The 21,314-nt window shown below is 35.5% G+C and overlaps 1 protein-coding gene across 1 annotated transcript in view; it reads right to left on the bottom strand.

The window, feature by feature from the left end:
* Positions 1-21,314, bottom strand: part of ADGB (androglobin) — a 225,895-nt gene that overhangs the window by 57,527 nt on the left and 147,054 nt on the right. Inside the window, exons 28-32 of the mRNA XM_062187283.1 lie at positions 20,209-20,302; positions 15,583-15,717; positions 14,541-14,694; positions 10,293-10,480; positions 6,227-6,411 (exon numbers count right to left, since the gene is read on the bottom strand). Coding sequence (XP_062043267.1) covers positions 6,227-6,411; positions 10,293-10,480; positions 14,541-14,694; positions 15,583-15,717; positions 20,209-20,302 — 756 coding nt within the window. The remainder of the gene's footprint in view (positions 1-6,226; positions 6,412-10,292; positions 10,481-14,540; positions 14,695-15,582; positions 15,718-20,208; positions 20,303-21,314) is intronic.

Raw genomic sequence — 21,314 nt, 5'->3', positions numbered from 1 at the left:
ATTCAGAGATGAAAGGCACACGAAGAGAGCAAAGGGATATTCTACAAAGAGAACAAGGAGTGCTAGAGCTTGATCCAGGCTCAGCCCTACTAATGAATACAGTGCATTTCCCATTTGTCTGTGTTGTAAAACACTACTTTTGTGCCCTAATTATGTCATCACGGTGTGATGTATTTCCAGCTGTCTGCCCCTCTAAGTCCTATTTATACTGAAAAGACATACCCCTGGGCTATAATGAAAGTTCACATGTTGTTCCCAGGGTTAATAAGACAAGATAAAGACCTGTCCCTGCTTTGGGGGCATCTATTTTTTCTTTTAAAAAAATAATTCTAAGGATTTTTAATCATTTCAATTTTAATTTAAAATGAAAAGTAGTTATTTTTAAATTTAAAAAAAAATCACTTATTTAGATAATTCAAATCACTTAAAATTATTCTAAGGATCTGAACAGAAGGATTCCTGCGGCTTTGTGTACCTTGATGTCTAAGTAAGCTTTAATTTACTGTTCATGGAGAACTGGAGTCAAACTCCCTACCAAGACTGTTAGGAATATAATTATAATTACTAGTTAAAAGAGTGACAGGAAACAAAGGCCTTTTCTCTCTAATTATGTGCCTTATATTATACAATCACATAGAGATAGAATGCATTCAAAGACTTATACAGAATTTAACTTTTAAGTAACAGAGATAAATCTAATTTACACGAGTATTCAAGAGATATATGATTAGTACATTTGTTCACCAACTATAATGCCAAATCAGAATGAATAGCATGAATGTGTCACCCCAGCAACATATGGGGACTATTGTCCAAAATAAACCATTATCACTTTATGAGCAAATGGAAGACAGGAACTTCGAAGTTCATAAGTAATGTCCAAGAAGAGGAAATGTTGCTTCCTGTGATGTTTGGTACACACTGTATTCATGTATTGAAATGCCATGCTATACCTCCAAAATATATATAATTCTTGTTAATAAACAATTTTTAAAAATAAATAACAAGAAAAATAATGATACTTGGGAATATAAATGTAAAAATATTTCAATAATGGGGCCAGTAGTGGGGCACATATTATTAAGCTGCTGCTAGCAATGTGGGCATCTGATATCAGAGTGCCAAATCAGGTTCCCGCTGCTCTGCTTCCCATCTTGCTTCCTGCTGATATGCCTGGGAAGGGAGAAAGGGATGACCTGAGTATTTGGGTCCCTGCCATACATGTGGGAGACCAGGATGGCATCCAGATCTGGGTGTTGTGAGAATTTGGGGGACTAAACTAGCACAAGAATGATGTCTTTGGGCCTCTCCCTCTCTGTCACTTTGTCTTTCAAATAAATGAATAAATAAAGACTTAAAAATTTTTGCCAGGGCTGGTGCTGTACAGTAGTGGGTTAAGCCACCGCTTGCAGCACCCACATTGCATATAGGCACAAGTTCCATTTCCAGCTGCTCCACTTCCAGTCCAGCTCCTGCTAATGTGCCTGGGAAAGCAGCAGAGAATGATTCAAGGGCTTCAACTCCTGCACCCAAGTGGGAGATCTGGAAGAAGCCTCTGGGTCCTAGCCATTAAGGGAGTGAACCGGTGGATGGAAGACCTCTTTCTCTCCATCTTTCCCTCTCCCTCTCTGTAATTGCTCATTTCAAATAAATAACTAAATCTTTAAGAACAACTTGCCAATAAAATGATTGTAAGTCAAATCTAGGACTATAAAAATCAAAATAAGGAAATAACACAGTGTAATCAAGTAGAGTTCCTTCCAAAAATTGCAGATTAACATTATAAAAATATAAAAGTTTAAGATTTTAAAAATCTAAATTAAACCACAGGCTGTGATTCACATAATGACACTATGTATAGCATCCTAAGCAATATATGAAACTTTATTTTTGAAAAATATATGTATGAAGTATATTTATTTAAAACAAGACTTAAAATACAGCTAAAATTTAAACTGGTGAAATTAAGAAAAAAGTCACTTGATAAAATTTAAATGAAGAGGAAAGTTTTAAAAGATTAAATATAAAAATAATGGATGAAAGAGAAAAAAAATTTAAAAAAGAAAAAAAAAGAAAAAAAATAATGGATGAAATGGAATTTAAAAATAAGCTTATTTTGGTACAGAAAAAGTTTGCAATATGTGCAGTTTTTTTCATAATACACATTTTCCATTTTAAAGTTTTTATTTATTTAAAAGGAAGTGGAGAGGTAAAGGAGGGGAGAGATAGAGAGAGAGAGAGGGAGAGAGAGAGAGAGAGTCAGAGAGAGCGAGAGATAAAGTGCTTCCATCTGTTGTTTCACTTTCCCAAATGCCCCAAAAGACCAGAGAAGTGTAGCTGGGACCTGGGAACTGAATCCAGGTCTCAGGATCATAGTCCACAAGCTTTGGTTTATTAGCAGAAACAAGTGGGTAGACCAGATTAAAAATGTCAGTAAAAAGATGAGGCAACAGTCGTTCATCACTGTTCGGGAAAGAAATCAACACTAAAGTCATCCCAGCCCTCAGAAACACAGAGTACACAACCAGCCATGCCCGTTGCAGCCATTTGGGGAGTGAACCAGCAGATAGAAGACTTCTCTCTCTCTCTGACTCTGACTTCCAAATAAAACTAAGTAAATCTTTAAAAAAATTATTAAAAATGTATCATTTTCTTTTTTTTAAACTTTTATTTAATGAATACAAATTTCCAAAGTACAGCTTATGGATTACAATGGCTTCCCCCCTCCCATAACTTCCCTCCCACCCGCAACCATCCCCTTTCCCGCTCCCTCTCCCCTTCCATTCACATCAAGATTCATGTTCAATTCTCTTATATACAGAAGATCAGTTTAGTATATATTAAGTAAAGATTTCAACAGTTTGCACCCACATAGCAACACAAAGTGAAAAAATACTGTTGGAGTACTAGTTATAGCATTAAATAACAGTGTACAGCACATTAAAGACAGAGATCCTACATGATATTTTTAAAAAATTAATTAATTTTCTATGCCATTTCCAATTTAACACCAGCTTTTTTTTTTTTTGCATTTCCAATTATCTTTATATACAGAAGATCGATTCTGTATATACTTAGTAAAGATCTCATCAGTTTGTACCCACGCAGAAACACAAAGTGTAAAAATACTGTTTCAGTACTAGTTATAGCATCACTGCACATTAGCCAAAACATTAAGGACAGATCCCACATGAGATGTAAGTACACAGTGACTCCTGTTGCTGACTTAACAATTTGACACTCTTGTTTATGGCATCAGTAATCTCCCTAGGCTCTAGTCATGAGTTGCCAAGGCTATGGAAGCCTTTAGAGTTTGCTGACTTTGATCTTATTCCAATAGAGTCATAGTCAAAGTGGAAGTTCTCTCCTCCCTTTGGAGAAAGGTACCTCCTTCTTTGATGGCCCCGTTCTTTCCACTGGGATCTCACTCACAGAGATCTTTCATTTAGGTCTTCTTCTTCTTTTTTTTTTTTTTCCCATGATGTCTTGGCTTTCTATGCCTACAATACTCTCATGGGCTCTTGAGCCAGATCCGAATGCCTTAAGGGCTGATTCTGAGGCCAGAGTGCTGTTTAGGACATCTGCCATTCTATGAGTCTGCTGTGTATCCCGCTTCCCATATTGGATCCTTCTCTCCCTTTTTGATTCTATCAGTTAGGATTGGCAGACACTAGTCTTGTTTGTGTGATCCCTTTGACTCTTAGACCTATCAGAGTCATCAATTGTGAACTGAAATTGATCACTTGGACTAGTGAGATGGCTTTGGTACATGCCACCTTGATGGGATTATATTGGAATCCCGTGGCACAGAAAAATGTATCATTTTCAACCTAAAAGGAAATTCCTATTGTCGTGTCCAGGAAACTCCTTTTCATCTTGTACTATTACTAATATTTTTAAAATATTGAATAAAATTATAAAAAGTAAAAAAAATAATGAAGTAGTTTTCAAATCTAACAAAGCCATTAAAATTTGATTAATAAATACAGGAATTATTTCTAAGAAAAGATCAATAATATAGTGAAACCTTGGAAAAATATAATCAAAAATAAAACTTTAAAAACAATATTTAATAATGGTTGTACAAACATTGAAAAGAGATTAGTCTGCATGTAATTTTATGTGAATAAATTTGAAATACTAGATGAATTTGTGACTTTGAAATAAAAATACATATTATAAAAATGAAATATTAAAGCCCTCAAAAATTTTGGGGGGTGAGCCAATAGAAGGAAGACCTTTCTCTCTGTCTCTCTCTCTCACTGTCTAACTCTGCCTGTCAAAAAAAAATAAAGTAAAAAACAGTAAAAGTGCATACCCTGAAAGCATAGGATGTAGAGTTCTGAGGTCAAATCTAAGGAACTTAAAAAACATAAATGATTACTGTAACATTTAAATGTTTTACAAAATTAGAAAAATTAGAACATTTCCACATTAATCTCAAGAATTTGTCATAATTTCAACTTGAGAATCAGGAAAGAATAATGCGAAGGTGCATACTCAGGCAGGAAGATGATCATAGAGATACAAAGTCATGAATTTGATCCACCAATCCAAATAAAATCATGTACTCTCAGGATAAGAATGCATTAAAACATCATAGCCAAATACAAACTATTCCAAGAATGCAAGGAGCTCACCTTTAAGAATCAAATTATGGGATCTGTCCTTAATGTGCTGCCAATGTGAAGTAATGCTATAATTAGTACTGAAACAGTATTTTTACACTTTGTGTTTCTGTGTGGGTGCAAACTGATGAAATCTTTATTTAGTATATACTGAATCGATCCTCGGTATATAAAGAGAATTGAAAATGAAAAAAAAAACTTGGTTTTAAATTGGATATTGCATAGAAAATTAAACAATTGTTTTTAAAAAAATATCATGTAGGATCTCTGTCTTTAATGTGCTGTACACCCTTATTTAATGCTATAACTAGTACTCCAACAGTATTTTTCACTTTGTGTTGCTATGTGGGTGCAAACTGTTGAAATCTTTACTTAATACATACTAAACTGATCTTCTGTATATAAAGAGAATTGAAAATGAATCTTGATGTGAATGGAAGGGGAGAGGGAGTGGGAAAGGGGAGGGTTGCTGGTGGGAGAGAAGTTATGGGGGGGGGGGAGCCATTGTAATCCATAAGCTGTACTTTGGAAATTTATATTCATTAAATAAAAGTTAAAAAATAAAAAAGAATCAAATTATGAAATTCAAAGGGATAAGATTTAATGATTTTTAGAAACATCGAAAAAGAAGATGGGGTTCAAATTCATTCCCAATTGAAATTCACAGTAATCAATAGAAAGAACTTTCTTAACCTTAATAAAGGCCAATTTTTAGACGTTAACTACAACTTAAGACAATGAAACTTGCAACAAGCCTTGTTATTTAAAAATAGAAATATAATGGAAATATATCATTATCAATTTTATTCAACATTGGCCTAGAGGTCACAACCAATGCTACAAAGAAAAAACTGAAGAGGTATCAATTGGCAAAATAGGTAAGATCCCAATTTTGTTTAAAATGTAAATAAAAAAGTAGAGAAGCAGGCACTATTTTATTTTCTGAGTAGCATGACTATAAGGAGTTTCAGATTCTCTTTTTTTCATTTTTAAATATAAGCAGAACAGAAGATTTAATGCATTTCATAGGCACCATTCTGATAAAACCATTCCTCCGTAATTTTCCACTTGTGGGGACAGTGTTATGGCACTGCAGATTAGGCTGCTGCCTGCAATGCTAGCATATGAGTGGGGATTGGGTCCCAGCTATTCTACTTCTGATCCAACTCCCTGCTAATTCATCTGCAAAAGCAGCAGAAGATGGCCCAAGTGCTTGGGCCCCTGGCATTCATGTGGGAGATATGGAACAAAGCTTTTGGCTTTTGGCTCTGGCCAAGCCAAGCCCTAGCCGTTATGGTCCTATCGGGAATGAACCAGTGAATGGAGGATCTCTCTCTCTGTCTCTCCCTCTCTCTCTGTAACTCTGACTTTAAAATACAAATAAATCTTTCAGAAATATAAAAAGAGGAAGCCACTAAAGCACTGAATTAATGATATACCTCACACTATTACTATTAATCACTATTCATGGATAACTGTTTATTTACTCATCCAGTGAAAGCATTATATCGAGAGTAATGATTTTCATGTCATAATATCATGAAAATATAAATATCTATTTATGAATCCAAGTACCCAATTCAAAAAGGTACACTTACATTGGGAGCTCAAAGCTTTTTCACTCCCCAAGAAGTTAAATGCTGGGATTATAGCTTGACCTTTGCCAACAACGCTCACCATAGTTTCTTCATTTTCTAGAACCTGAAGCTTGATGAATGCATCTGGCTTGGATATGCGCACGTGTATGGTAACAGGATGAAGTAATGCAACTTTAACAGAATATCTATAAAGAAAAAAAGTTACTTTGTAAGAAAGAACATTGATCTTTCCCTGAGATCACTAAAGGAAACCACATAATTTTCTGGGTTTGATGATTTAAAAGTAAAACCACTTTGTAAAGTTGGTTAATATCTTAAAAATATTAGAGTTATTATTGCCTTTGGCAAAGGATTCTAATATGGTATGGTAACAATAATGATATAGGAATTTTATTATCAAATTCCAATAGCATATATACCTTTTTTGTTCAGATATGATAAACAGTCATTTAGGAAATGCTATAGCCCTAAAAGCTACCAATCTTTTTACTAAATGTACAAACTGCTAATGCATGCCAGTCTGTTCCATCATATCTTCCTTTGTAGTCAGATGAAATGCACAACTGGTAGAAGCAGAACCCTCAAAGTCCCACTGTTCACAGTGTTTTCCTTAAATCACAAAAATAAAAACTCAAAGTAATACTACAGCTTCTCTCTCAGTCTTCACTGATCGAGTTAGAACCTTTTGTGAAAAGACTAGAAATGTACCATTAACTCACCCTTTCTAACTCCCCTTAATGCAAGCGAGGAATTAGTTTTTGATTTTTTTTTTTCTTAGTTCAGGTAATTCCTTAGGACTCTATCACCTTTCAGTTCCTCTAGAAATTTGCTATCCTGAGTATCCTCTCTCTTCTATCTTAAATCTCCCCATCGTTATTCTTCCTTTCCATTATTTCTTGTTCTCATGCAGTTCTCTCCAATCTTTAAAGAGATGAAAACAAAACAACAACAAAAAAACAAACCACAGAATCCTCAATCCAATCTGCACTCCAGACTCAACTGCATTTCCCTCCTTCCAACTTGCCATGTAAGCACAGTCTTCTTCCATTCTTTGCATCTCATCACCACCCACATGCTTACTCGGCCACCAACCCTGGCCAAAAATTGTTCTTGCCATGGCTTCCAGCAGCTCACCACTACAGAGACTTCCGTTCTCATCTTCCTGAACCTCCCAGAAGATTTTCACAGTGTTAATCAATGCTCACTTCCTACTCCTTTAAAAACTCTTCCTTTAGAGCAGCCTTTATACATTCTCTCCCATTGTGGGGCTGTTTTTTTTTTTTTTTCTAGTCTCCTTTCTCATTTGTATTTCTACAAATGTCAGAGGATTTCTCTGTTCTTTTCTGTGTCTGACTTTCATTTTTACAAACTTGTCTGTTCCACGAGCAGAAACACGATTCCTAAATCAAAGTCTCCAGTCCAATTACCTATGGCGTGTCATGTGGCTATTTCACTGACTGACCATTTTAACAACCAATTACCACCTTGAAAATGGACTTATTCCCTTATGCCCTTTGAAAAAAGTAAATGGCATCATCGGAACCATGTCTGTACGTTAAATCCCAGAAGTCGTAATCAATTAAGCCAGTAACTTTTCTCTCAATATCTAAAGTCTTTCCTCCTTTCATCAGGTCCACTGTCACTGCCTGTTAGGGGTTGAATTATGCCTCCTTATCTTGATCACAGATATGTCGGAATTCTAATTCTCAGTGCCTCACAATGTCCCATACTTGGAGAGAAGTCTTGCAGTGGTAATCAAGTTAAAACGAGGTCATTGTGGTGAACTCTAATCCCATATGACTGGCATTTTTATAAAAATGAGAAATTTGAAAGCAGAAGCACACAGGGTAATTGTCATATGAAGATGAAGCCAGAGACCTGGATGATGCATCCAGAAGCCAATGACACCAAAGTCTACCAGCAAACCACAAGAAGCTAGAAGAAGTCATAAACACATTCTCTCCCATGGCTGTACAGTAGAAACCAACCTACCTTATCTTAAACTGCTGGCATCCAGAACTGAGGCATTATTCAGTTGGTTAGGCCACCCAGTATGTGGAGCTTTGTTATAGTAGCACTAGAAGACCTTGCCCTGTTTGTGTTACTATTACCACACATTTGGTTATTTCAAATCTTTCTGCCTATCTCCCTACACCTGCCCATGCTACTCTTCTTCAGTCAGTGCATTCAACATACAACAGCCTTGAGCCTGTGTGTATATACACACACATATATATAGCATATCTTTTACATAAATATGCATATATATGTGTATATATATGTATACATATGTATATATGTGTATATATATAGAAACAAATATACAGTTCATAGTATGTGGACATATACTATACAACATGTAGCTGTAGATGTCTCTTTAATATAGTATGTAGTATGTTGATATACATATATCTTTTATATACAGCATAGCATATGTAGATATATTTGTTATATAGAAAAGATCAAACATATGTCTCTTCTACATATATAGCACTATATTATAAGTACTGTATCTTTTATATATAATATATATGCAATATTCACTAGCTTTTATGACTAAATACAATTTTTCAAAATGTTCTAATTTTATTTGTCTTAGGAAGAATTTAAAATTTTTTTTCAGTTCATGCTTTGCAGACTTTTTCTTTTTAACACAGCTCTGATGATGCCATTTTTCTTAAAATCCTTTAAACCACCCCATGGCCTCGAAGATTAAATCTGTACTTCTTGCCTCATGAGGTGCTTCAGCAAGGGCTTTGCTGTTTTCTCCTCCTCACCCCTTGCATAGCATCTGGAGCCCCACTTTACAAACTAAATGTCTTTAGTTCTCAGGAAAATAATATACTGTTTAATTGACGACTTTAGCAAGCTACTCAAAGACTCCCTTCCTCACCTTTCCTACCCTTTGGCTTTACAGCTGCAAGACAAGCTTCTGGGAGTAATTTAGGTGTTGGGTTGTGTGTTACTTATCAATCTATCAGTGGCCTTGCTGTGTAATACTGTGGTTCCTATAATAGTAGCTAAAATATTTTAACACAGTTGTTATTTCTTTCCCTCTTTTTTTTCCCTTAATTTCAAGTAGGTAATTAATAAGTGTATTACAAGAAGAAGACAAACTAAAAAATAAGTCTTCTGTTTCTATTGCCCTCAGCCAAGTGTGCTTTCTTCAAATTTTTCTCTAACTTTTACCTACATAAAATGTATAAACAAATGTAAATTTAAAAAAATATATACTTGGGATTAGATTGTATAATGTTGTTTCCTGATTTAATTTTGCATTGTTTAAAGGGGAAGAAATTCAAAAGCCAAGCCAAATGTGAATTGTATCTAAAAATCAATCAGAATATTCATATAATAAATTATTATTTGCATATATATCATCAGAAATATATTTTTAAATTCAATTTACCAATATTTGGAAAGTCTTTAAGACCCTAGAAAATAATAATAAATTTGTTTGAACATTTATAATAAAATATGTGCATTGCCTCTGTCAATTCTATAAAAAAGTGGAAATGGAGAGTGAGAGAGAAATGACAGAGAATATAAAAAAGAAATGGAGTATAATGAAGTCATGAATTTCAGCATAGATAATGAGCACCTAAGGTATTTCAGAGACGTTGGCGATAGAGAGAAAGGCAGAGAAAGGAGAGGCAGACCTGCCTTAGAATCAATAGGGCTGATGAGTAAAAGAAGTGGGGTTCATGATGGGGTCTTCCAAAGAGAGTACATAGATGAGCCTGCAGAGTAGCTTGGGTCAGCAGGTGGACAGAAATCTCCACAAGAGAGCAGGCCATGATGGAGTGCAGCAAGGAGAAAGTAAAAACAGGAAGGAAAGGCATGAAGAGTGTTTAATGAAGGTTGGATAGGATGAAGACAAAGAAAGTGTCAGTGTCGTTACATGTCATCACAAAGGCTGATCCTATATATCACCCATATAATGTTCTGTTTCCAGAAGAGTCTAGAAACTGAAATTAAAATTGGCTTAGGGTTTTACTACCATATTTATTTTTATCCAAAAATTCTATTTTTAAAAGGCTTTGCCCCTTCTATCATATACTTATACCTGAATAAAATTTTCTTGTCATTGGGAATGTAGTAATCTCTGATTTCCTTTATGGCAAAGGTGTTGCATGGAGTGTCTCGAGAAAGGCATGGAAGTGGAGTATAAGGACCGATGAGGCGCAGTTTAAATCGTGATGCAGATATGTAGTTGTCACCAGTGAACGCTTCGGCCACAAACGTATATCCTTTCTATCAGAAAGAAAAATTACAGAGAAATTTATTCCATGGTTGCCTTTCTCTCCAACGTAGAGTACATAACATCACAGTACTAAAAGGCTTCAGCATCTTTACATATGTGTAGATTCCAAACTCTCTTAATAAGTATTGAGTCACTAACATGCTTTCAAATTCCTCTTTGAAAGCATATCTTCTTACATGTTTTCAGGAAAACAATAAATTCTAGAATTTTTGAGTGGTTCCTTAACTATAAAACAAAGTGCTTAACTGTAGTAGATGATTATTACTATGTTTTCTTATTATTTTTCTAATGCCCCCTGAAGCATGTTTTTACCACGGCACCATCCTGGAGTCACCAATAATGTCCTATTTTATTTATTTTTTGTTATCTTTCTAAAATACTAAGATAAGGAAAGCAGAGGAGTTTATAAATGTGTAGTTCTCGTAAGAGGATGGGTCCAGCTATCAAATTATCATTTGAGCTGATTCCACAAAATCCAGATGTACGTCTGGAGATGACCTCTTTAGGTTGGAGGAAAGAGGCAGGTAACAAACCTGGAAAGTGACTAATTCAGGGTGAAGAACAACTTGGTTCAACATAACTGGGTCTCTCAATGAATCAAGAGCACAGTATCAAGATAAAATACACAAGTTCACAGTAATTCTGTGTCTATGATTCCAGATGCTCGTAGTGAGGAATAAAAAGGTATGTTTGCCTTTTAGGTGTTCTCTCCTATATAGGAAGCCCTCTGATGTGCTTAGGTTTCCAGAAACAATACAGCCAGAATGAATACAAAATTTTTAATAGATTTAATAAAGATAATATTATGAATTCCAGTATCCATCATGAAAGAGAATAGCAACATCATTAAGAGCCTCTTGATTTAATGTTTGAGATAAGTCACAAAATAAAGATAAATCACATATGCTAAAATATTTTTTTACCTGCAAAGTGCAGCGCACTGACTCTTTGATACTTCCATTGTTAGTTGAGCATACGGTACTAATGCATTAAAGAATAAAAACAAAATGACCTAACTCTTAGATTGTGTATGTCCAAAGTAAGTAAATAATTTTAAGGGGAAAAAGTTATAAAGTTGTAAGATAGATGTTGGTAACTGAAAATTTAAAACTCGCGAAGTGATAGAATTATAATACAGAAACTGGATATTCTAAATAAATTCAGGAGTTGCAGAGTAAGAGTTACACTAACATAACATAACATCATACCAAGTACCATGTCTCATATGTGAGTGCAGTGAATCAATGTATGTGGTCTTTGAGGAATTATGAAAAAACAATTGAGCAAACCATTCTGATTTTTTCAAATCAAAGGGAAGTATGTACTCTGGGAAATACAGACTAGCAAGTTCAATAATGGGCACCTTATCAAGGCCCTAAAGCAAGTTACAAAAAGGATGTCTTGTCAGACTCTGAAATTGCAAAATAGATTTCCAAATGCCAGCAGGGTTTACTGGCTTTATTGGGATCAAGACTTCAGTTCTTGCTTGTTAAGAAGATACAAAATCACGTAACTGTTGTAGACATGGTGTTTTTGCATTTCAGGAAGACATATGTCAAGACCACTGGTGAATTTCAAATGGGGCAGGATAACTCTTGATGAGGCTGCCAGACACAAAATTTTTGCTACAGGCTACCAATATGGTAAATATTCAACTGAGTGTGAGACCTTACCTATTCAAGGATGTTGAGCTGTTTTTTGAGACCAACAATGGGATACGAGGATAAAACCATATCAAGCGAGTTTATAAAGGCTGCATCAAATTATAGAAAAAGATAAAGAGAAGAGGGGTACCAAGACCACATATGAAAATGTTAAGAGGTTCAACTAAGAGGAATGTTTTCCAAAGTGTGTTCTGTGAAAATATTGAGCCAAAATATTTTATGAAAACAGGTTTCCATTGGAAAATATTGTGTATTTAGAATTACCGAATAAAAAGCCAAGCTTAGTCTGGGGAGATAGTTTCTCACTGTACTCACAAAAACAGAAACCAACAGAAACCAAACCAAGCACAATCAATACAGTATGCTAAATATAACAGACTCTTATTTGCTCCCACAAATATTTGTTCCCATTAAATATCGTCTGAAGATCCCTGAAGGAGAGCATATTTCTAAAAGTTGATGGCAACTTTGACATTGATAGAATTCCCCTTTCTAAATAAAATCATTCATTTGCTATTGATCTTTGGGGCTTTAGGTTTCTAATCACAAATTAAATAGATTGTTTCTATTCCAAAAGAAATCTATGTCAAATGACAAACATTCAAAAAATAATCCATGTTTGTGAGGACAGATTCATCACTGAAGAACCCATTCTTCTTTATAGTGATTGTTTTAACCCAAGATGTTTTTCTGTAGGGAGGCAAGGTTCATATCATAGGGAGGAAAAGTTCATAAGGTTCAAATCTCAGTGTAATAAGTATAATAATTATTAAATATATGTATTAGTTGCATTAATATTATGCAATATGTAAATAATATATAAATTGTATCAATAATATGTAAGTTATTATTACATATTACATGTTATTATTGATTATTTTCTCATATAAATATGAAATTTGCCAAATTTATTACAAAGAGAAAGTAATTTAAATCCAATCACAGTTTAATAATATCTCCAAATGTAGTAAAATCTGGCAGCAATATCAGGAAAATTTATATCACAGTGACTGGTATTGTGGCGCAGTGGAATAAACCAGTGCCTCTGACATGGCATCTCATATAAGCACCACTTTGTGTAGTGGTGCTCTACTTCTAATCCAGCTCCAGATGGCCCAAGTGTTTGGTCCCCTGCCACCCTTGCGGGAGATCTGGATGGAGTTCCAGGCTCCTGGCTTTGGCCTGACTCAACCCAAACTGTTTGGGCCATTTGGGAAGTGAGCTAGTGACTGAAGATCTCTTTCCCTCTCTCTCTCTCTGTCTCCCCATCTCTGTATATAACTTTGCCTTTCAAATGAATAAATAAATCTTAAAAAGAAATTTATATGAGTTTTATATTTATATAAAATGAGTTTTATATTTATATAAAATTTAATAAACTCATTTATATAAAATGAGTTTATTAAAATTTAAATTATAATGAAATATTATTAAAACTCAGTAAAAACTCAGAACACATATATAGAACTACACACATATATTAATATCAATTGCATTAAATGAGTACATCCAGAATTTAACTGCCTTAATTCTTAAGATGTTTCTTAAAATCTCTAAGCCAGCCTAAAAGAGCTATTATATTTTTATGGATTTAGTCTATTTAAAATTTATCTTTCATTCTTAGAAATTCAGTATTCATTAGACAGATAAAAAAATGCATAGAATCATAGGCCAAAGTGAAATTCAGGCATTTATTACAACCAAAACCCAAATGGAAAAGAAAATACAAAGTTAAAGAATGGACGACGACAGCTAAAGCAGATCTTTCGATTTCCTGTCTAGGTATACCCTGCTCTTTGTCGTGATTCCCTCTTAGAGGACATGACTGAAACCATGATGATACGATTTACACAGATATAGAACCAACATGGTTTGACAAAATCAGCCATCAGGGTTTATATTCAGCAGAAATAAAATGCTAAATGCTTTTGTTTGCTGAAAGAATAGGGATGATGGGTGGTGGGTGGCTGTGTAATCCAGGTCTTCTGAAATACAAGTATTAAGATTAGAATAAAAAGCCAATAGGGAAGAGAGGCAGCTATCTGGTTTGGTCAGAAATAGGACAAAATAGACTCATCAGATTAATTTCTGTTTTAAGCTTTGTATTATTTTATAATTTCAGTAAGTAGAAATTCTAATACTTTCTTTTTGTTATACTTTTATGGGGGAGAAGGATAAAGAGGACTGAAAAGCAGAAAATGTTCTAGCATTCACACTAAGTATTTCCTGATATCATACAAATGGGACTTAATAGGGAAAGAACGGAACCCCGCTCTCTGTTTAAGTGCATTGAAAGAACCTTTGGCTAATCTTTTCTTGGACCCTCGATAAGCTGATGGTTCTTCACTGTCATTCTACCACAGGGGAGAATGAAGGTTACACTTACCTTATTCTTGGTATAAAGGTAAGGCACTACTTTTTGGAACACCTTGGGCACTTGTTCCAGAGTGTCATTATTCACAACGTGCAGCATGCAGACTGGGAGTGTAGCATATATTTTGGGAACCAAAATCATATCTTGAGGAACCAAAAATGTTTCTCTGTAAGTACAAAAGCATGAACTTTCCCTTGACATGATCATAAAGAAAACTTGAAGTTAGATTTAACGCCAAGAAGTTTAAAAAGTTTCAAGTTTCAAATAACCACAAGGCAAGCACATCATATGCCCTTTAAAGTTATTTTAAAAATTCCAGTATTTACGTATAAATGTAAAACTTCAGCAATACACTCCATTTTATAAGTAATTTATGACTTGTGCTTAATATGCTATTGCTGGGGCCAGCGCCGTGGCGCACTAGGTGATGCCTGCGGAGCCGGCATCCCATATGGGTGCCGGTTCTAGTCCCAGCTGCCATCTTCCAGTCCAGCTCTCTCCTCTGGCCTGGGAAAGCAGTAGAAGATGGCCCAAGTGCTTGGGCCCCTGCACCTGTATGGGAGACCAGAAAGAAGCACCTGGCTCCTGGCTTTGGATCAGTGCAGCGCCGGCGGTAGCGGCCATTTGGGGAGTGAACCAATGGAAGACCTTTCTCTCTGTCTTTCTCTCTCACTGTCTGTAACTCTACCTGTCAAATAAGTAAATAAAATCTTTAAAAAATATGCTATTGCTTAGAAATTAAAAGAATTTTTTCTATACAAACATTAATTATTATATAATAAGCTCATAAAAAGGTATAAAACTATGTAATATTCTTAATTTTTTATAAAAAACAGATAAAAATGTTTATAATATCTAACTCATATATAGCAAGTGTAGAAGAATTTTGACTGTTCTGGAATCAACCTAGAAGTTGGTACTTTTTACTATTATCCATAAAACCACAGATCTATTGAAACAATGCACTTTACCCTGTGAAATATATAAGAATTTCCTGTCAATCCACAATTTACAAAAATGGATGCTATCATTTTTCAGTGTATGATAACTTCACCTGAATACCAAAAACCAAGTATTTGGTGGCTGATCTGGATAAGTCACAGTATAGTCGGCAAAAGCAATCTTAGTTTCTTCATCTTGAAAGCATGGATAAGATTCAATTGACTTGCATTTGCTTTTAAACATTAGTCTAGAAATATAAAAATAAATAATCAATGACAAAAGCCAAATTAAAAGTGGACTGTATTTACAATAAAGAAATAGGCACAAATAGCATACAGTGTTACAGGCAATTGTTTGCTGGATTGAATTCTTGATCAAAGGGAAGCTATGTGGATCATGGTGCATGGTGCCAAGCTAGAGGGTCATATTTCAGGCTAAATATTAAAGAAGTCTCTCAAAGGTACCTAAAGTTATCTAAAGATCTTAGCTAAAGGACAACATAATTCATGGTCAAGGGAGTTATAAAAGTTCATTGATAGCAAATCAGAAGCTAAGTTCAAGTTCTAAGCTAAGAAATCTAGAAACAGGCAAACCAGCATAAAACCTGGTGGAAGCCACAGAAAAGTCTAGAATTGAGGTAGAGAAATGAGACTAGAGTGGAATTTAACATGAGGCATGAGTTTGGAAAAATAAACTTTTGAAAACTACGACCATGAAAGGGGAGAGTGCTGCTTTTTTCTCTGCTTCTTCTAGTGCATGGGGGAGTGGTGTATGTAACTGGTTAAAGCATTATAAACAGGTATCTTCATGTTATGACATGTTCCAGAACACAATGGAACAGATAATATAATGGGTCTTCCAGGTCTTATCCGTCCCATTCTTTCAGAAACTGGATTTAGCCTTAGTAGCACCAGGAATACAGGGTCTTTTATACAACATCTCAGGCATTAGCCGAGATAAATCCCATGTGACCACAGAAAATGATTCTCTATTTGAGGTCTAGATAGAGACAGCAGTGTTCTTGGCTTCCACCAGGCAGATGGTTTATTTTTCGGGCAGTGGGAAGCAAAGTCACAGAGCTTCTCACAGGGTTATGCTGGGAGGGATTTTAAAAGATATTTAAAGTGGTGACAAGAATGAAGAGTAGGAGGAGTATGTGTCCTGGATTCCCTGGGGTACTCATTTTTGTTTATATTGCTTGAATAAGTACCAATATCTACACATCTTCCTTGTCCAAGCTTCCCAGTTTGGATGAAAACTACATGATTGCCCAACTAGGGACTATAATGCGGTATTCTGCCAATGTGGAGCACCCCCAGCAGGCACATGGGGGTCAGTCTTATCTAAATATTGGTATTGGCTGAGACAACACAGGCATTAATCAAGTCATTTGGGGAATTGAATTTAATGGTATATGTCAATATTTGAAAATAAAGGTGACATAGAGAATTTCCAAGCACTTGCTGTACTCCCCATATATTCTACCCTTTTTCTATATACCTCAAGAAATCCTAATAAATTTAGAGGCTCAAACTCCTGTTGTACCATAAGGAGCTTCTTAAATGACCCGGAGACATATCCTTGTAAGATTTAACCTAACTAAGATATAGTCTGGTCAGATGTCTATTAGAGGAGCTCAGTTTTAACACATCATTTACATGAATATGAGGCATAGGACCTCACACAGAGATCCTGTTTATGCTCTTTGTGTGCATCCATGTAGTTGGGCTAAATTGCACAAATTATATTGGACTAAATCTTAATACTAAATCATAATTGAACAGAGAGTGAGAGGAAGAGCGAGAAAGGGTTAAATTCAGCTTCGCAAAGTGGATTTAGGGAAGTTCTATCCATATAGAGTTGGGAATGCAAGTCTAGGCTTCAGGACCCCAAAATTCGACATGTAATAGTAATGATGATATCAGTATTTGTAATAACTAACATTTTGTAGCTGTTCAATCTGTAGCATTGTGCTAAGTACTCCTCTTGTGTTACCTTTACAGTTTTATCAGGGAATGATATTATGAGGTAGACAGAAGAGAAATTAAAAATATTTATGGAAAATGTACATTATGAGAAAAACTTTGCCAGGATTGCAAAAAAAAAAAATTGCACCAAAATAAGGATTTTTAATCGGATTTTTCCATGCGCTTTTGGAAATATCCTTGTATTATCCCTATATTACAAATAAAAGAAACTAAGTTCAGAGAGGGTAAGAAACTTACCCTAGGACATACATCTTGTAATCAGTAGAGTTGGGATTAGCATTAGGTCTTACATCTAAAGATGTCTTCCTGATAGGTAACTACTACCTATTAGGAGGAAGTAGCTTGAAATGTTCCTGACATTTGAGCTTAAACAATAGTCTGGCTTTTTTTTTCCTTTAGTTTAACAGCTTTGGGTGTAAATTCAAACTGTTGATAGAGCATGGCTTCTGCATATGATATTGGCTGAAATGCTGGGAAATGCTTTTAGCTTTTAGGTAAAGACCATTTATTTGGTAAGGAGCACCAGCCCCCTCATGCTTGTGCTTCAAATGCACTTCATGGGACATGGATCAATCTACCTTGTAGGGGAGCTCACTTTTCAGTAAATTGTTTCCTTGATAATTAGGTGTAGGATCTGACCCAGAGCTTTTCCCATGGTAGGCTCCATATTGCAGGTACAAGTTGGAAAGATTTGTGCTCTCTGCACAAGCCTATATAGTTGGAACTTTAGACAGAAATATTCTGTTTGTGGAAAATAATTAAGAATTCTGGAGCAAAGGCTAATCAGCCTGGAGTGATCGATCAGGCAAAAGCAATAGCTGTGGGCTAAATTTAGAATGAGGTAAGTGAAGTATTCATACTCAGGTTTAAGTAAATGTGGAGAGAAAATTTTGATATTTGGCAGATTGTGGATTTTTTCACTATATTTAGGTATAAAATTTTCTGGATAATTTCCTATTTGCCTTTTGCTTATATATAGAAATTCAATTGTGATTTCTGATAAATCTTATATATAGTCCCTTTTAAAATTCTCTGATTAATTTTAGTAACTTATATAGGTTTCTTGGTATTTTTCTACTTACGCAATTATATAATGTGTTAACATTTGAAGTTTTCATTCATTACTTCAAATAATTTGTGTATAATAAATACATGTTATTTTAATATACATTGCATATAAATATACCTATAAGTACATGTATATATAATTATATATATATATATATATATATATATAATGTTCTTTCATTTTCATTCAGATTATTCTGTCTTGTGAACATATTTTGTGACCAGTTTTTCTAAGGCTTGTTTGGGGAATGTTGTATTCCAGGGATTGCACTTGATTAGTTTAACTGTTTACTCTTTTTTTTTTTTAACTTTTATTTAATGAATACAAATTTCCAGTGTACAGCTTTTGGATTACAATGGCTTCCCCCTCCCATAACTTCCCTCCCACCCGCAACCCTCCCCTCTCCCGCTCCCTCTCCCCTTCTATTCACATCAAGATTCATTTTCAATTCTCTTTATATACAGAAGATCAATTTAGTATAAAGATTTCAACAGTTTGCACCCACATAGAAACACAAAGTGAAACATACTGTTTGAGTACTAGTTATAGCATTAAATCACAATGTACAGCACATTAAGGACAGAGATCCCACATGAGGAGCAAGTGCACAGTGACTCCTGTTGTTGACCCAACAAATTGACACTCTAGTTTATGGCGCCAGTAACCACCCTAGGCTGTCGTCATGAGTTGCCAAGGCTATGGAAGCCTTCCAATGTTGCCGACTCTGATCATATTTAGACAAGGTCATAAAAGACAGAGTGAGGATAGTAACCAATGATCCTAAGAGTGGCATTTACCAGGTTTGAACAATTATACAGCATTAAGTGGGGAAGAGGACAATCAGTACACACAGGTTGGGAGTAGAGCCATTGGTGGTAGAGTAGAGGTTATGATTACAAAGGAATGAGGCCCAAGTGCGCTAGACAGGGTCTAGAACAAAGGACAGTGTCATTATTAGAGGAGCTAAGAAAGGTGCTGTCTAAGCTACAATTAAGTTTTCTGATTGAGAGGCAAATAGAACCTGACAGAAGGGGCTTGATAATAATCTGGTGGGCTTTAGGCCTTGTAAGTTAAGAGGCCTAGACCTATCTATCTCTTCACATGGGGTATATCCTAAGGGAGGTGTGAACCTCCTAGGGGAAGGCACTCTGTTGACTTTCATTACTTGGCTGGCCTGGCCTGGGAGGAGAGCTGGCCAGGTAAAGGCAGGGGGCATCTCTACCAAGAAATTTACAGTTCTGCCTGCAATGTTGCTGACCCTACTTGACCATACCCTCAGCTGCAGTGGTCTCTTTGGAAGTTGGGCTGAGTGAAGGGCTTTTCAGTTTAGAGCCAATAAGATCTGTGGCTCTGACCTGGGCATCCTTCGACTCCAGGGCAGGTCCATTTCCAGTGATCCAACCCAGGTTCTAAATATTAACTTTTGTCTTATCAACACTATAAGATTTCAGAAATCTATAGTTTGCTTATCAGAGATTTTATGCTTAGAATCTAAGATGTGTGCAGTCAAAACAGTAAAAAGTACCATAGAAATGTTTTAAATAAAATTCTGTGGAAATTCAGAAGCATAAATGAATGCGGAGTTTGAAAGACTAGGGAAAACTCGATCAACATAGTAAATTTAATGGGCTCTTGAAGGATATAACATACTGCAATAAGAAATGTCATCACACTGATTTACCTTAAGAGAGAAAGTGCGTATTGCTCTAGATTCAGTTCCAGTATAGCCCAAACTCTTTGAAGAGTATCTGCAACAATGGTATTTTCCCTTGTGTCTAAAAATAGTAATGAAAAGAACAATATTAAATCTCTCAGATGTGTGAAAGATTGTCTTTTCCACAGTCCCTGTTTTAAAGGTGGAGACACTGAAACTCACAAATAAGGTGCTATGTAAGGTTATAGGTTTTATTAGCAGAAAATCATGTTTAAAATACAGAGCTGTATATTCCAAGCCTAGGCTTCTGCTCATCACATCATGCTGTTTCTCTTGATCATTATTTAACATCATAACACGTACTTGTATCTAATTTATGGTACATAAAGAGATCTTATGTTACACCAAAATTTCCTGATGAAAGTTAACCCAATGACTTGTCTTAAAAAAAAATGGCTAGGGAGCTGGCATTGTGGCTTAGCAGGTTAAGCCTCCGCCTGCGACACCAGCATCCTGTAGGGGCATCAGTTCGAGTACTGGATCCTCCCCTTCTGATTCAGCTACCTGCTAATGGCCTGGGAAAATTAGCAGAAGATGGTTCAAGTGCTTGGATCCTTGCACTCATGTGGGAGACCTGGATGAAGCCCCAGGTTCCTGGCTTCGGCCATGCCCAGCTGAGGCCATTGTGGTCATTTGAGGAGTGAACCAGTGGAAGGAAGATTTCTTTCTCTCTCCTCCTCTCTAACTTTGCTTTTCAAATAAATAAAATAAATCTTACAAACATGACTAATAGAATTCCAGTAAAGCACAATCTATGCCATTATCCACAAGTTCCTTGGACATAGATCATTTTGAGTAAACTTATCATTTTTTAGAGTTCACTTCCAGCATTTCATGAATCTTTTTGACTTCACATTCTAATATTGAAGTGTTGTTGTGTTCCTTTTGGGGTGTCATATTGTTTTCCTTGTTATTTTTTCTTGTATTTCTGTTTTTATTTTTAGGCATTTGTGGAAACACTTGTTGGTTTTCTCCTCTTATGGATTTTATCTTTGAACTACATCTCTGTGGCTTAGTGAAGTATGTTCTTCAGTGAGTATCCAGAGGTGCGTGCTGGGTGAGGCCAGGAATCT

The sequence above is a fragment of the Lepus europaeus genome, chromosome 3, assembly GCF_033115175.1.
Source record: "Lepus europaeus isolate LE1 chromosome 3, mLepTim1.pri, whole genome shotgun sequence".
In the NCBI taxonomy this organism is placed as follows: Eukaryota; Metazoa; Chordata; class Mammalia; order Lagomorpha; family Leporidae; genus Lepus; species Lepus europaeus.
The sequence above is the reverse complement of the archived record's forward strand: the minus strand, read 5'-3'. Positions and strand labels throughout refer to the sequence as shown.